The sequence below is a fragment of the Lepidochelys olivacea genome (assembly GCF_965140295.1).
Source record: "Lepidochelys olivacea isolate rLepOli2 genome assembly, chromosome: 7".
Taxonomy (NCBI): Eukaryota; Metazoa; Chordata; order Testudines; family Cheloniidae; genus Lepidochelys; species Lepidochelys olivacea.
In genome coordinates, this window is record NC_140417.1 from 104,588,516 (window position 1) to 104,604,485 (window position 15,970).

The window sequence follows — 15,970 nt, forward strand, 5'->3', positions numbered from 1 at the left end:
TATCTTAGTAATTCCTCCTTGGCAACTACATTTCTTGAAACACTTTTATTAATTGACCAGATATCGTGGGGTTTTTTTTTCCCCAGTGGTCTCTCCCAAAGATTTATAGTCTTTAAAACAGGACTCCAAAGTGTCCTTTTTATGCGCAGCAGTACACTTTCACTTCTCCAGCAGGAGGCGCTGCTGACAGCTCTGGGAAGCCATTCTCACTAGTCTCTGCTGGGAAGGAGGAGAGCAGAGAAGTGATAAGATGAAACTAAACGTGGACATTCCATCACCAAATGCACCTTTAGCCACAAGTGCAATGATTGCTATGAGATGTAGTTTAAGGAGCCTCTTTTGTTGAAAGGGATTCATTCCTCTGAGAAGAACAAATAGTCAGTAGATTTATTTTTCTCATGCATGGGGTGGCAGAGACTCAGTGTAACTTCCCCTCTCTCTTCTGCCCTCAGTTTTCTTCCTGTTGCTCTCCACAGGGCCTGATCCTGCCCATGTCTTAAGCTGTCACGCCTTCATCCTCTTTCATGACCCTGAGTGACATGTGTCCTGTTGTTTTATTTTGAGAATCTGGTCACGTTACACTCCTGTTGCTCCCTTTGGAAGTCCAAGAAGCATGTATCTGTTTTCCAGGAGGCAAAAGGATATTGTAATATGGATATCTTTCTTAATCTCAGACTCGATGCTCTAACAGTACCTTCTGACGTTAAAATCTATTAATCTAAAACACAGGTTCTCAAACTGTGGGTCGGGACTCCAAAGTGGGTTGCAACACCATTTTAATGGGGTCACCAAAGCTGGTGTTACACTTGCTGCGGCCCAGGGCTGAAACCGAAGCTCGAGCCCCCCCCACCTAGGCCAGAAGTCTTGGGGCAGCTTTGCCCACTCTTCCCCCTGGCAGCGGGGCTTGGGCTTCAGTCCCCCCTCCTGGGGTGGTGTAGTAATTTTTGTTGTCAGAAGGGGGTCACGGTGCAATGAAGTTTGAGACCCACTGATCTAAAACATCTATTAATAAATAATTTATATTTGAAAGAATATTTGTCCAAATATTCTTTTACTTTGTAAAGTGTTCCAAAACTTGGGAAGTGTGTCCTGTGGTTCTTGAGTATCACCATAAAAAAAGAGTCTCCTGAGATTCCACCTTTTAATCTTGTCAGGAATCCAGTAATACTTCCATCATCATCATTATTATTTATTTATTATTTATATGGAGGCCCAGGCATGCCTGGCAGAGGTCAGAATTCTAAAACATATTCATTTAATATTCTAGTTTGTCGGACAGATATAATTCCAGGCCTTTTCGTTACAGATGATATTTAAATCTTACTCCCAAATTCTTTTAATATCATGATGAATTTTGACCTCAAGGTCCAATACCCAATTTTGGATGCTTGATGTGATTTCTAAAGGATTTTTAAAAAAACATTCCCTAGATTAGATCTTTGTGAGTATTTGAGGGACATGCTCAATGAACCATGCATGCCAGTTTTTAGATCACTATTCAGCATCCAGACTGATTGATTTTTTTTTTGTAGTTCCTGAAAGTATATGCGTTTTTGATGTAGGAGTAAAAAAAAAAAAAAAAGTTAACCCTTTGCTGGTGCAAGAATTGCACAATATTTTTCCTGTTAATTGTGTTATAAGTGATATTCTAAATATTTGAATGCAAAAGTTTTGCCTGGTTGAAGTCTGGTTGTAAATCTCATTCCAAGATTTCAAGATGGTGTTTGCAGCGAGGTTTTTAGTTTTTATGTCTCTGAGTGCATTCTAGATTCTCACGTTCCTGTTAATCGGAATTCCATCTTTATCCACAAGAGTAAATCCTCATTCTTTGCTAGATCTTACAAGCCCATGCTAGATCGAAACCTGCGTCATAGATAATGGGTCTCTGCTGCACTTGGTGATTTTTAATTCCCCATTTTCTAAATTTGGCATAAAACTTGGAGGCTTTAATCCTAGAACTTGTTATTCAAAGGCAGCTTTAGATGGATTTTTCCAGTTCCATGAAGTACTGCATTGAGCATCTTCCTAGGAAGTTACGGTAGCCCGCTACTGGAGTAATTCTTGTGTATATGCATGAATGAAGTGCAGGCAAAGTGAGGCTCTCTTCCAAAGAGACTATATATACTGGTTTTTCTGGTGGGACTCCCAGTCACCAGGGGGCTTTATTCCCCTGGTGGATTGCTGCTTCTTGCAAAGTCTGTGGCCTGTTTAAATCTCTTCCCTAGCTGATGATCGTGTTTGTTCCATACTTTACATCTTAGGAAAAGCCATCCTGCATTTTAGGATATCTAGAGTAGTCCTGTATTCTAGGAATCTTCCAAATATTCCCAACAGAGATATTCAGAACCAGTTTCTATAGGCCCCTCTTGAATAGTGAGAACGCTACTCTATCTTTGCACTACAGCAGTTCAGTACATACATACTGCTGTTATGGCTTTTGGCAGAGATATTTACCCTGAAAGCCAGGTTGAGTGACCAGGAGCCATAGGTTCCCATTTGTAATACAAAGCTTTGGAAGTTTCTATGATCCGCATATATTTACTACAGAATTGAGCTGCGTAAGTTAATGCTTTTCATGGTACTCAACCCTATAAAATAATAGAAGGTTGAAATAGGTGCAGTGAGTGTGTCTAGAAACACCCATTAGAGAGATTGTCGTTTCTTTATTCAGCATCTCTAGTGTCCTGTGTACTGAAAAATCATAGATATGCAGCCTGCCATAGAGTGCTTATTGGCTAATTGAAGATATAATCACACCAAACAAAAATAAAGGAAGGAAGTTGAGTGGCAAGAAGTCAGGTTAGGGTTGCCAATCCCCCAGGATTGCCCTGGAGTTTCCAGGAATCAAAGATTAATCTTTAATTAAAGATTTTGTCATGTGATGAAACCTCCAGGAATACATCCAACCAAAATTGGCAACCCTATCAAGGATTACAATAATAAGGTTGTGAGTTACTTAAATTTGTTAGCTGTATGTCTTTGTGGGTTCCACGGTATAAAAAAAGTAAATAGCATGATTTTTTTTTAAAAGTGATCTGCAGATAGAGTCTGCTATAATGGGATGAGACAAATAATGTGCAGAGAGCCCTTCCAAACACTTTGCAACCACAGATGCAGGTAATGCAGATGCACACCATTGCAGGTGGATCTGATATGCTTTAGAAATCCACTGCTATCTTTGAGTATTGCCACAAAGATATCTGGGTTTTTCTGGCTATTAGCAAATTATTGTTGCTCAGAGTGGCATTAGTCACTTAGAACCAGTTTTCTGCAGTAACTGCCTTTGTTTTTTGGCATGTGTGGGTTCTTTGGCTTTGCTTCGGTTTCTCCTACGTATGTTCAGACCACACATTCCTTTTTCTTTTTTTGGAATATGCTTTTCATGTGCATGGGGCCATTTTTGTATAGTAAATTGGAATGGCAGCATAACTAAGTTGGAGGTTTTAGCTTGTCTGTAGCATTTAGAAGCAGGTTTTTTTTAAAGAGAGTTCTTACAGTTTTCAGTGCACAAGCCATGGGAATATGTGATCTAGTGTTTTCAATAAATTTATATCCCATTTTCAGGGAGGTTGAGTTGCAAATATACATACGCTTTTGTTTTTGGCTTTTAAAGTGGCCAGAATCTAGAGTTACATGGGACTGCGACTGCTTAGTGTTCAGCTAATCTTAAAAGAGTTTTTGTTGTAATGGACCAACTTGGTATTTGGGTTTTCTTTGGAGTGTTTTGTTGAAGTTTTTAAGCATCCATGCTTTTGGTTTGGAAATTCGTAAAAGCACGTGGCACAACTCCAAGAGTTGAATGCTTTCAGATGCTGTTCGTATTCCTTTGATTTTTGAAAATGATTCCTGTGCAATCCTGCAAATTTTCTCTTTGTACTTATCTAATTTAGAGAGAAGCTGCTATAAAGCCTATCTATGCTGTGTGCTTATTGCCACTGGGTGAGAGCTTTTTGCAAAGCCAAATTTCAGCAAATACAATGACTTCCTAGGGTTTATCACGCCCACCCCCCTAGATTTTTATTTAAACTAAGTTCTTTATGTGGCATTTACAGCGCATGTCATTCCTTTCCCCCTTCTTTAACCACTATATCCCAGAAAAGGTTTAACTCCACCTCAGCAATGCCTCTTGAGGAGATGCAAGCCAAAGAGAGGAAGTAATAAAGAGCTACCTAAGCTTCAGCAGTCATCATGCACAATGATGCATTTTCAGTAGAAGGGCAGACATTCAGAGAGCTATAAGATTACTCTTACTCTGCACCTTTTTGGTGCATTTTATTCAGGGAACTTAAAGCATGTTAAGAACACTAATGAATTAATATCTTCACCACATCACAGTGAAGTAGGTACGTATTATGATACCCACTTTATAAATGGGCAATCTGAGATCAGAGAAGTTAAGGAACTTAACCAAGGTGTCACAGTGAGTCAGTGGCAGAGCCAGGAATAGAACCCAGGAGTCCTGATGGGTAATCCCTGCCCTAAGCACTAAGCACATTCCTTCTGAAGGGGCTTTCCACTTACACTGATAGCATGGGTGGCGGGTATAATAGGCCAAGGGAAGCTCTGCCTCCCCCAGCCCTGCCAGTCACCCCCCCCCCCCACCCACGGGGTTTGGCGGTAAAGTTTTTGTTTTATTATGCCCCATGCAGGTTCTGGGGTGGCTGAGGAGGCACATACTGACGCTTTCCCCCTGCGCGGGTTGGGTCCAGGTAGGGGATGTGGAGTGGCTTCAGCCAACCCGGGGCTCCTTGAGGCTCCTCCAGCCAAGGTGGGAGGGGGGGCACTCCAGCCGAGGCAGGGAGTGCTCAGGGCTTCAGCCAGCCTGGGACTCCTGTTGCGGGGGGAGAGGGGAAGGACTTGTGGCTCCAGCCATTGTGGGGGAGAGGGTCTCGGGGCTCTGGACATGGGGAGAGCACAGGCGGAAGGGACGGAGCCAGGGGCTAACCTCCCCAAAAGGGGACTCCACCCACTGCCCATGATTGATAGGAATTCTACATGCACATTGAGGCGAGAGTAGCCTCTCTAGCATTTGCAGATTTAATAGTCTGTTTTCTAAAGTAAGTAAGATCATATAATCCATGCTTTCTTCTCTCCCAGATACAAAACTGAATTTTCTAGCACTGTGTAGAGCTAGACATTTACCAGTATCAGACCCCATTGACTTACACAAATTTGATCTTCACCCCTTCAGTTTTAGATGACGAGATTTTAGATGACAGAGTCACCCATCACATTTTTTAAAAAAACAAGTCTATTTTTGCAGTTGCTGTATCATAGCAGAGCATATGCCGATTACGTCACTGTTGACTTGAAGTCCATTGTATTAAACTCTAATTGTGCATTTTTTCACAGGTTCACAAAGGCAAAAGCATTTCATATCCTGGTAATTATTTTGCTTTTGTTCCGTGTTGCAATATTCCCAATATATCTGTAAAATTCAAAGATAAGGTACAATAACATGGACTGCATGTAAAATACATTCCTCAGTCACACCCTTGGATTAGGAATGTCAATATTTGTGAATTGTTCCTTTCCCAGGTACTCTTGTTATATCAGATTAGTTATGTTGGATCAGTAGGTTGCTCCATAAAGTCCTCTGTTGGTGACTGATGCAGGGATCTTATTTTATAAACAGCTACAGAAATACTGGTATTTGCATAGGAGCTGTTTTTAAGACTGCAAAAAGAAAAACAAAAGAGCTCTCTGCCCCTGTCTGTGTTTCATTTAAAATATTTCTTACTCATTTTCTGGTGCAGTGGGAATTTAACTTTTTTGGTTCCCCCCATCATATTTCATGCTGGCTGTCATGGTCACGTCTGTGCTCTCATTTGTGTTCATTGAGCAAATAGTCTGTGTCCACCTTAACAGAGAGGTTAGAGGGAGGGCAGAGCAGACATGGCCGGGCTAAGCAGTGGGTTTTCAGGGAGATGATAGTTTAGACTGAAACTAGACTGGAATTCCTGCCCAGCAGCTGTTAAAGTCAATATATTAGAAATACACTCTCCAGTGAGGACACAAGAATTTCTTTAACTTAGTGTTGTGGAAAAGTGTCTGACATTTCACTAAAGCCCCGATCCTGTACACACACACGTGCTTAACTTTAAGCACTTGTGGAGATCCATTGAAGTCAATGGGACTGTTCCAGGGGTGATAGGTTTGTAGAAATTTTGGTGGTGCCCAGAACCCACCCCTGCGCAAACTCCGCCCCCCCAGACTCCGCCCCACACCTGCCCAAGGCTCTGGGAGGGAGTTTGGGTGGGGGAGGAGGTCTGGAGTGCAGGCCCTAGGCTGGGGCAGGAGATTGGCTCTGAGAGGGAGTTTGGGGATGGGAGGGGGTGCAGGAGTGAGGGCTGTGGGGTGTGGCTGCAGATGAGGGGTTTGGGGTATGGGAGGGGCTCAGGGCAAGAGTAGGGATGTAGGGGGTGAGGGCTGTGTCTGGGGCTGGGAATGAGGGGTTTGGGATGTGGGAGGGGCACAGGGTGAGAGTAGGAGTGTGGAGGTGAGGGCTCTGTCTGGGGCTAGAGGGTTTGGGGGGTTAGAGAGGCTCAGGGCTGGGGCAGAGGGTTGGAGTGCAGGGGAATGAGGGCTCTGGGGCTGGAGATGAGGGGTTTGTGGTGTTGGAGGGGCTCAGGGCTAGGGTAGAGGGTTGAGGGTGTGGTGGGGGGGTGAAAGCTCTGGCTGGGGGTGTGGGCTCTGGGGTAGGGCAGGGCTGGGGATGAGTTTGGGGTGCAGGCAGCCTGCTCTGGGACAGGGGCCAGAGAGGAGGACTCCTCTTAGCCCTTTCCCTGCTGGCAGCAGTGAGCCGGGGGACACTCAGGGGAGGCGCGGGGGGGGGTGGCAGGTGGAGTTGAGGAGGACACCCAGCCCCAAATATTGGTGGAGCTGGGCCCCTGGGCTCTGAATATTGCTGGTGCTAAGGCACCACGTGGAGCTATATCTCACCACCTCTGGACTGTTCATGTGTTTAAATTCAACCATATGCGGAAGTGTTGCCAGGATCAGAGCCTAAAATGTTAGTTTGCTGGCTCCTATAAAGCAGGAGCACAGACATTGTTACTGAGCACTCCACCACGTTTTTTACTTTCACAGCATTTCTTTATCTAAAGAGAGGAATAGATGCAGTTGCTGGATGAGCATTTTTAGAGTCTAGACTGATGCTGTTAGCAAGCAATGATCTTTCAGGAATGGGGAAATATGGTCTTCTTGCTAGGACATGGGACAGGGAGTCATGAGAGCTAGGTTTTCTTCTGGGGTTCTCCTTCAGTTTGTGTGTGAACTTGAGCAAGTCTCTAAACATTTGCAAGTATCTAATATTTTGGGTGCCCAACTTGAGACCCTAGAGCCTGGCGGACATTTTAAGAGGTTCCGAGCAGCCCGAGGTCCCCATTGATTTCAACTGCCATTGTCTTTCTCAGCACCTCTGAAAATGAGGCACCTAAAATTAATGAATACTAGAAAATGTGGGCCTTAATGTCTCTGTGACTTAGTTTTCTCAGCTGTGTGTTGAGGATAATACCACCAATCTTGGTGTTGTGACTAAATTCATTAATGATTTCCTTTTAAATCACTGGCTGAAAGATACTCTTGAACTGTAGAATATCAATACTATTTTATTGTATAAAATTATATAATTTTCACTAGTTCTCTTCTTCTGCTTCAGAACTTTGGTAACAGAAAAACTAACAGTATTAAAAATAACCAAACAACTTGGATTTTAATGTATCTAGTTTGGAATATATTTTACCCTTTTAAGAAAAAGGTTGTAATTAAATATTTTTGTAGGCCAAGATGTTCTCCGTTATTCATCAGCTACAAACTTGTGTTTCCATTTTGACTCACACAGGAAGAAATTTTCCAGTGTGCCTTAATTCTGTTAGTTAATTCAATATGATGTTAATCAGATATTGTCCAAAAATGAATAAATAATCTTGTGGGGGCAGTTTTTTTGTATGTCTATAAAATATCCAGAATATTTTTAAAGACTTGAATTCTTTGTGGGGGAGGCTGTTTGAAGAGGATTTTGTACTATTTACTGCAGTAAAGAAATGTAGGGATTACTAAGAGATCCTGTCAGTATCTGGGTCAGAAATATAGCCCAGAGGTATTAGTATGATAAGCAAGTATAAGCATTAGACTGTATTAGTGACTTAGCTATCATAATAGTACAATACTTCATCATGTGATGGCTAGTGCACCAAACATTTATTGTGGATTAGCCATAAAAATGCACAAGCTGTTCCCCCCCGTCCCCCTAAAAAGGTGACTATTACTCCTTTTAGTAATTCAGACCTGAAATTTGCATATTTGTGGTGCAGACATTTTTACTGTAGCAGAGAAAGAAACAGATTCATTTCCATTTCCATTTTTTTAAACAGAAGTATTGCAGTGTACATGATGGTTGGTAAACAAAATATAATATTTGCTCTACTCTTGCAAAAACAACGACTGTTTCAGCATTTGCAGCATGTGACAGTTGATCTACTTTTTTAGAGAATTATTCTAATATCTCTCCCAAAAATGGTAACCTTGTATGGAAAATTTTAGTATGTTTCTAAATAACAATTTTCTTTGGTGTGATTCCATCTAAATCCCTTTGCCTACTTTCAGCTTAAAAAGCCTAAACCATATGACTATTGAAATGCTGCAAGATACAAAAATTGAGTTTTGTCTGATGTCTGAGTGTTTTTCCATCTCATAAACATATTTAAAGGAAACTGGGAGATAATAGACAAAAGTCTACTACTCTCTTTTTTTGCTTTGTAATACCAGGTTTAAGATCCTTTGATCCTCCCTTCCTTTACTGTGACCTCTTCTAGGGTCTTCAAATTATAAATTCCAGATTACACCTCCGCAGTTTTCTTTCCTGGGATGATGAAAGGATTTGAGTATTGTGATGATAATGTAAAGAATCCTTTTGGAGCTAATTTGAAACTGCAACAAAAAAACGAAATTTCCAAAGCAAATTACAATATTTGTAAAGTGTTCTACTGATACCTAACAAATTTCTAGCCAGTGTCTTATATTCTTGAGTATCTTGCATCGGCCTGTTTTTAGGCTTGTCTGCCTTCTTCCATTTCATTTGTCTTTAGCTGTGTGCAGGGGATTAGCATTTCATCAGGATGGATTAAGATTGAGTTGACATTGAAGCTTTATTTATTTATTTATTTATTTATTTATTTATTTTTATACATATACATGTATGTATATGAAAGTATATATAAATAAATGTAAAAATAATTTTCAGAAGAGAAATTATATTGAGGTTGCTGGATCCGCTGGCGCAGAAGGTTTCATTGGGCTAAAGTGATGTCACATGGAACAAAGGCTTTAGAGGTTTTATTTAGCTCATAATCCTCACACACTGCTAGACCAGTTGTCCATGTGAGCAAACTGTCCCAAACAGGAAGGGATAAACCATCTGGATTAGATGCAGCAACCCTTGTCTGTGACTGAACTATACAGAAAAGACCTTTCATTCTTCGGTTTTGGAGTGAGACTGAGTTACAGTGGGTGTTGTGTGTTTTGTCTACTAAAGTTTCGAAGAATTAATAATTCAGGCAATACTTTGAAATATAAAACCACCACTTGGTTGTTTCTGAAGTCCCAGAAGAGCTCAGATACAGCTCGATCTGTTTTTGATGTGTGTAATAGAAGATTTAAAAAGAGAGGTTCCTTCTCTTCTTTATCTCAACAGAAGTCAATTGTTTCATTCCAATGCCGATTCCAAGTAAGCATACAAATATCGGCCGTTCTCAGAGCTGGGATGCTGCAGGATGGTATGAAGGCAACTGGGAGAATGAAAATGCATTTGAATATCAGAGACCTACAGGGAGAAGAAATTCGCTGACTTACGGTGGAGAAGGAGGTTGGTATGAGCAGCCAAACCATAGACCGCATGATATCATCTTGCAAGGAGGCGCTGAATTGAAGCAAGAGCCGTACCCATATCAGGATCCAGTTTTTAACCAGGGTCCCTTACGGAAGGGTTCTGTTCCTGACTTCACTTACTACGACAGACAGGCTGCAACGTCTGGACGAAGTTCCTTGCCATCTCAGGATTATTACAGTGACCCATCTTTAGCCGCTAGATCACCTAAAGATCCACACTACTATAGAGACCGCATGATTAATAGATCATTACCGAATTATGGGATTCCCGGTAGCAGATTGGCTTGGGATCAGGTACAAGGACGGTCACCTGCCCCACACGAAGCCAGCCGTATGTATAGGGATCCCATGAGTAAAATGATCCAAGAGGGGCAGAGAATGCGAAACCGAGATCCTTCTCCTGCAAGGTATGGTGTTGAACCGCCCACCCCTAGATATGGAACAGAACCACCATCTTTTCCCAACAGGCAGGTCTATAGTGATACAGCAGAGAGACCTATAGAGTCTGCAGCTGCTAGACAAACTACTCCAACGTGCTTGGTGGTTGATCCGAATTCTGCTACTGTTGTTGATGGGAGCATAGGTCCATCTGCCGTTGCTGTAAATCGTGGTTATGGACCCATCAGGGAAAATGTCAATGCAAAGATTCCTTATGATAGTTATGAAACTGCCATGACTCCTTCCCATTCTCAGGTGCCCGCAGCTTTCGCAGGACAAGAAATTAAAAGAAACTTTGATCCGGAGTTCCTAGCACTTCTGCGTTCAGAAGGCGTGTCTGAAAGTACATTCAATGCTTTGCTGCAGCAAGGCTTTGATTCTCCAAGCCTGCTCGCGATGATGGAAGAGAATGATATAAAATCTGTAGCTCCAAATCTTGGACAGGCAAGGGTGCTTTCCCGCATTGCCCATAACTACAAAACAGAGATGCAGCTACAAAGGCATGATGGGAAGAACAGCACACTCCGTCCCAGGACCAGATCTAACAGCTTTAGTCATCGAAGTGAACTGCTGCAGAATGCATATGGCATGCACCCTGCCTCTGGTCCCGGTGTAGATGGCACAACTTTGCAGCAAGCACCTCCTCCTTCTCTACAGCCAGTATCACCAAGAGTAGGAGAAATAAATCGTCGCCCATCCAGTGCCCCGACACAGCACCTTCTGGAAACTGCAACTTATTCTGCATCTGGAGCAGCTCATCAAGGTGCTCATTTTCTAGCTAATTCTGGCTACAACGCTCCTTTACCATGCAACATGCACACTCGTCCAGTGTCTGCCTATTCCACTCCAACTGGATTACCAGGGACTACAGCACAGACTAACCCACATGCAAATCCCAAAACAGCATATCCAACCACTTACACAGTGCCCATGGAGCTGCTGAAGAGGGACCGAAATACATCAATGTCCCCAGTGCATAGCCCACACAGCAGTCCTCAACTTCTCCGAAAGCAAGGAGCCCAAATGGATTCCACCCTGGTGCTTGCTGGCCCAAGTTTTCACATGCAACATTCTCCTTATCAGAAACTCACCAGACGCACTGGACCACCAGTTATTGTCTCAACCATGGCATCACCTGAACCAAGTAATTTTCTAAAAATGTATTCATTAGTAGTGTGCTCTAGGAGAGTTATGTCTGTGTTTGTTTATCATAAGATAAATTTGAGTCTAATAAATCCAGTTAGACTTAGGGCTAAAATATTAGATACATCCCTATGCACAAAAAAGTGGGGCAAATAGGTTTATCCTGGGGCCACAAGTTATTCAGAGTTTCTAGTGCTGCCTTTCACAGTGCGATTAAATTCAGAGTATTTTATTTGATTAGCTTAACTTTAGATAAAGTGACTGGTATATCAGATAATTGTTCTACTATGAATCTTGCTGTTCCTGTTGTTTGTATGGAACAGAAGATTAGATACTGAATTTTCTGAGCAATTAGGTTACAGGGTTAGTTGTAGATTTACTTCTTACAGTTGTTATCGGGCACAAATATGTTTCTCAGAGGAAATGGTTAGCATTGCTTTGACAAAATTTATCAAATAGCTAATGGTGTTAATTCTAGAATTGACTTACCTTTGGCAGTTACCATAGTCTTTTTTAAATTAATTTACTGTTTTATCAGGCACCTAAAATAAAACTCTTGATTTCCTATTAGGAGTACTTATAAGTGTGGCTTTGTAACTATTAAGGAACTAGGTCTACGCTTAATGTTAAAGTCAATGATTAACCACTAGAGTGATAAAAAGGAGTGGTTGCCCTTTTTTTCCTCCTCTTTTTTGTCTTCAGAAATGTTCAAATCCCTTCCTGGTTTAGGGCTAAATGGTTCAAACCGACATAATACTTCAGTTTTAAGTTGACTCTTGCTAGTCAAAGACCAACAAAAATTACCATAGGAAATGCATTTTGCAGTAAGAGGAAATTTAGACGATCCCATTAATTTGTTACTTTGACTTTTCTGATAAATGTTAAAAGCCCTTTAAAATGCTTTTTGTACACAGTGATAGTGACTGTATGGGAGGGAATTATTTCTCTGCACAGCTGAACCACCATACAAACAAATCATGAACAATGTACTGTACAAGCGCACACACAAAATGCCTTAATAAAAGTATACCATTTATAGGCATAGAAACTGTGCCAAGCCAGTGATGACATTCCATGGGAATCTAAATAAAGAACTATTTTGCAAGTGAAAATGATAAAAGTTGTCAAAATTCAGACCTCCCGCCCCCTTTGCTGCAGTCACAGATTTAGAAAGTAGATTCCTCCTGGTTTGTGACTATTTTATTTAATTTGTGTAATTTATAAATATATATCATATTTAAATATTCATCAACATTATGTGTATTGACATGATTCAGGCACAAAGGAAGGGCATCCAGGCAGGCTTTTTGAATAAACAGTTTCCAAAAGCCTGAAAAATGAAACTGACATAATACTGAGAACACAAATGTTAATTTAATTGCAGTGTATCTGATCCAGCTGATTACTTTGCTAACATTGGAGTGAAAGTACATATTAATACTGTTGCAAGGGACTGAAGGGGTGTATACATTTTGAATGACTTTTTTCCCATAGGATAAATTTAACATTCCTTCCATTATTCCTCATATTTAAATTGTGAATTATGTTCTTTAAAAATCTATACTATTCTTTTCCTTTAAAAAAAAATGCATGTATGACAAGAAGAAACTAACAATGTTTCTGAGATCCTGAGCCCTCTTCTTCACAAGTCAAACATTCTTTCTCTACAACCAGCTCATTTGCATGAGGATGACATTTGTTGCTCCAGTAATTTCATCAGATAATGGCCAGCTTGCAAAGCGGATCTGAAAACATATTCCTTAATTATGTGTTGCTAAGCAACGAGAGGGTTTGGTCATAATCACAGAAAGATTATCTTCTCATTGAAGTGGCTGAAAGGTTTAGCTGAAGGAGGACCTGTAAAATTGTCTTCACTTATTTTGCATTTTATTTTTTTTTAAAATAGGACAAGAAAGGGCTTTTCCCCCCTTAAAATGTAATTTTAAACTAGAAGTCAAGGTAAGATGCGTGGTGTGACAGTTTCAAGATGTCTTAACTGTGCTGAGGAATTAGTCTTTGAAAAACACCATTTCTATGCAGCATTTGGTGTTTACTGCAATCAGAGTTGAAGGTGAACTTCCAAAATAGTCCTATGAGCATATTTCCCAGCATTTTCATGGATGAGGAAGAGCCTGGATACCTCTTTTATAATTTTTGTATTAAATTTCTGTAGCTTTATGTAATTGATTTATGAATACCTTGTCTTTTTGTAGTTGGAACAGTTCAAAACAAGTGAGTCCAGCTGCCCTGCCCAAATGAGTATTTCCAGTGATGAGGACTGGGAGCAAAAGTGAGGAACCAAAGGCCCATCTCAAATATGCAATTGGAGAATCATTCAAACTCCTGGTTATATGTACGGGTCTAGAAGGAAGTAATCAAAGAAGATGTCATGTATTGTCCAGACCTGCTGAGGCTGGAATGAAGGATAAGGCTCCCATATAGTGGTGTAGGAAGCTGTCATAGTGGATAGTGGGACTCCTTCGATACCAGAGAGGATGGAGGTTTCATGAGAAGGAAGAAATTTGATTTTCCAAAAGGTCATAAGAGACAATCTAGGGCACAGAATGCCTTAAATTAGAGGCCTTCCTGGAATGTGGAAAGCCAGACAGGGTGACTGTAGCTGTCTTGGACAAATAGTTCTCTGTAGCGTTAGAGATTCGTCTTTGCTAACCAATATTCTCTTTAACAGCTTGGAGCCCAGCTCTGCTTATATTCTGCCTAACACGTATTTGTGATTTTTCTCTTTATTTTCTACTCTGACAAATAAACTGTGCTTTTATTAACAATTGCATAAATTGTGAGTTAGTCGTTAAGTTGGGGGTAATCCAGAGAGAGGGAAACAGAATTCTGACCTTATGGGAGGCAGAGTCAAAAGTGGGGTAATGGGCATCAGCATCTGGATAAAGACAGGTTAAGAGAATTGCAGTTCTGTTCGTTAAATTATGCCATGATGACACTGGCATAGAGCATTATGGGCAGAGACAGATCTTACCAGTGATTGTCCTGATTTCATACATACTGAATATTGTAAGGCTGTCAAGCGATTAAAAAATTAATCGTGCTATTAAACAATAATAGAATACCATTTTTAAAAATATTTTTGAATGTTTTCTACATTTTCAAATATATTGATTTCAATTACAACACAGAATACAAAGTGTATAGTACTCACTTTATGTTTATTTTTGATCACAAATATTTGCACTGTAAAAAACAAAATAAATTGTATTTTTCAATTCACCTAATACAAGTACTGTTTCTTGTTTACAGTGTCACCTGAAAGAGAGAACAGGTGTTTGCATGGCACTCTTATAGCCGGCGTCACAAGATATTTACATGCCAGATGCACTATAGATTCAAATGTCCTTGGATGCTTCAGCCACCATTCCAGCTGACATGCATCCATGCTGATGACTGGTTCTGCTCGATAACAATCCAAAGCAGTGCGGACCGATGCATGTTCATTTTCATCATCTGAGTCAGATGCCACCAGCAGAAGGTTGATTTTCTTTTTTGGTGGTTTGGGTTCTGTAGTTTCTGCATCAGAGTATTGCTCTTTTAAGACTTCTGAAAGCATGCTCCACACCTCATCCCTCTCAGATTTTGGAAGGCACTTCAGATTCTTAAACCTTGGGTCGAGTGCTGTAGCTAGCTTTAGAAATTTCACAGTGGTATCTTCTTTGCATTTTGTCAGATTTTCAGTGAAAGTGTTCTTAAAACGAACAACATGTGCCGGGTCATCATCTGAGACTGCTATAACATGAAATATATGGTAGAATGTGGGTACAACAGAGCAGAAGACATACAATTCTCCCCCAAAGAGTTCAGTCACAAATTCAATTAACACATTATTTTTTTAATGAGCATCATCAGCACGGAAGCATGTCTTCTGGAACGATGGCTGAAGCATGAAGAGGCATATGAATCTTTAGCACATCTGGCACGTAAATATCTTGTAACACTAGCTACAACAGTGCCATGCGAAAGTCTGTTCTCATTTTCAGGTGACATTGTAATTAAGAAGTGGGCAGCATTATCTCCCATAAATGTAAACAAACTTGTTTGTCTTAGCGATTGGCTGAACAAGAAGTAGGACTGAGTGGACTTGTAGGCTCTAAAGTTTTACACTGTTTTGTTTTTGAGTGTTATGTAACCAAAAAACTACATTTGTACGTTGAACTTTCATGATAAAGAGATTGCACTATAGCACTTGTATGAGGGGAATTGAAAAATACTATTTCTTTTGTTTATCATTTTTGCAGTGCAAATATTTGTAATAAAAAATAATATAAAGTTAGTACTGTACACTTTGTATTCTGTGTTGTAATTGAAATTGATATATTTGAAAATGTGGAAAATATTAAAAAAATTTAATACACTTCAATTGGTATTCTGTTTAACAGTATGATTAAAACTGATTAATCGGAATACATTTTTTAATTGCAATTAATTTTTTTGAGTTAATCGTGTGAGTTAACTGCAATTAATCGACAGCCCTAGT

General features: G+C 40.5%; 1 protein-coding gene across 7 annotated transcripts in view; it reads left to right on the forward strand.

Moving 5' to 3' along the window:
• CTBP2 (C-terminal binding protein 2) overlaps window positions 1–15,970 on the forward strand; it is a 230,659-nt gene that overhangs the window by 143,440 nt on the left and 71,249 nt on the right. For 5 of the 7 annotated variants that reach the window (XR_014712419.1, XM_084634127.1, XM_084634124.1 and 2 more), the window contains one exon: window positions 9,695–11,470. The exons of the other annotated variants lie outside the window; for them this stretch is intronic. Coding sequence is in view for 4 of the 5 variants with exons in the window: in XM_084634127.1 (XP_084490253.1) it covers window positions 9,695–11,470 (1,776 nt within the window). In the remaining variant the exon portion in view is untranslated. The remainder of the gene's footprint in view (window positions 1–9,694; window positions 11,471–15,970) is intronic. 7 annotated transcript variants of the gene reach the window in all.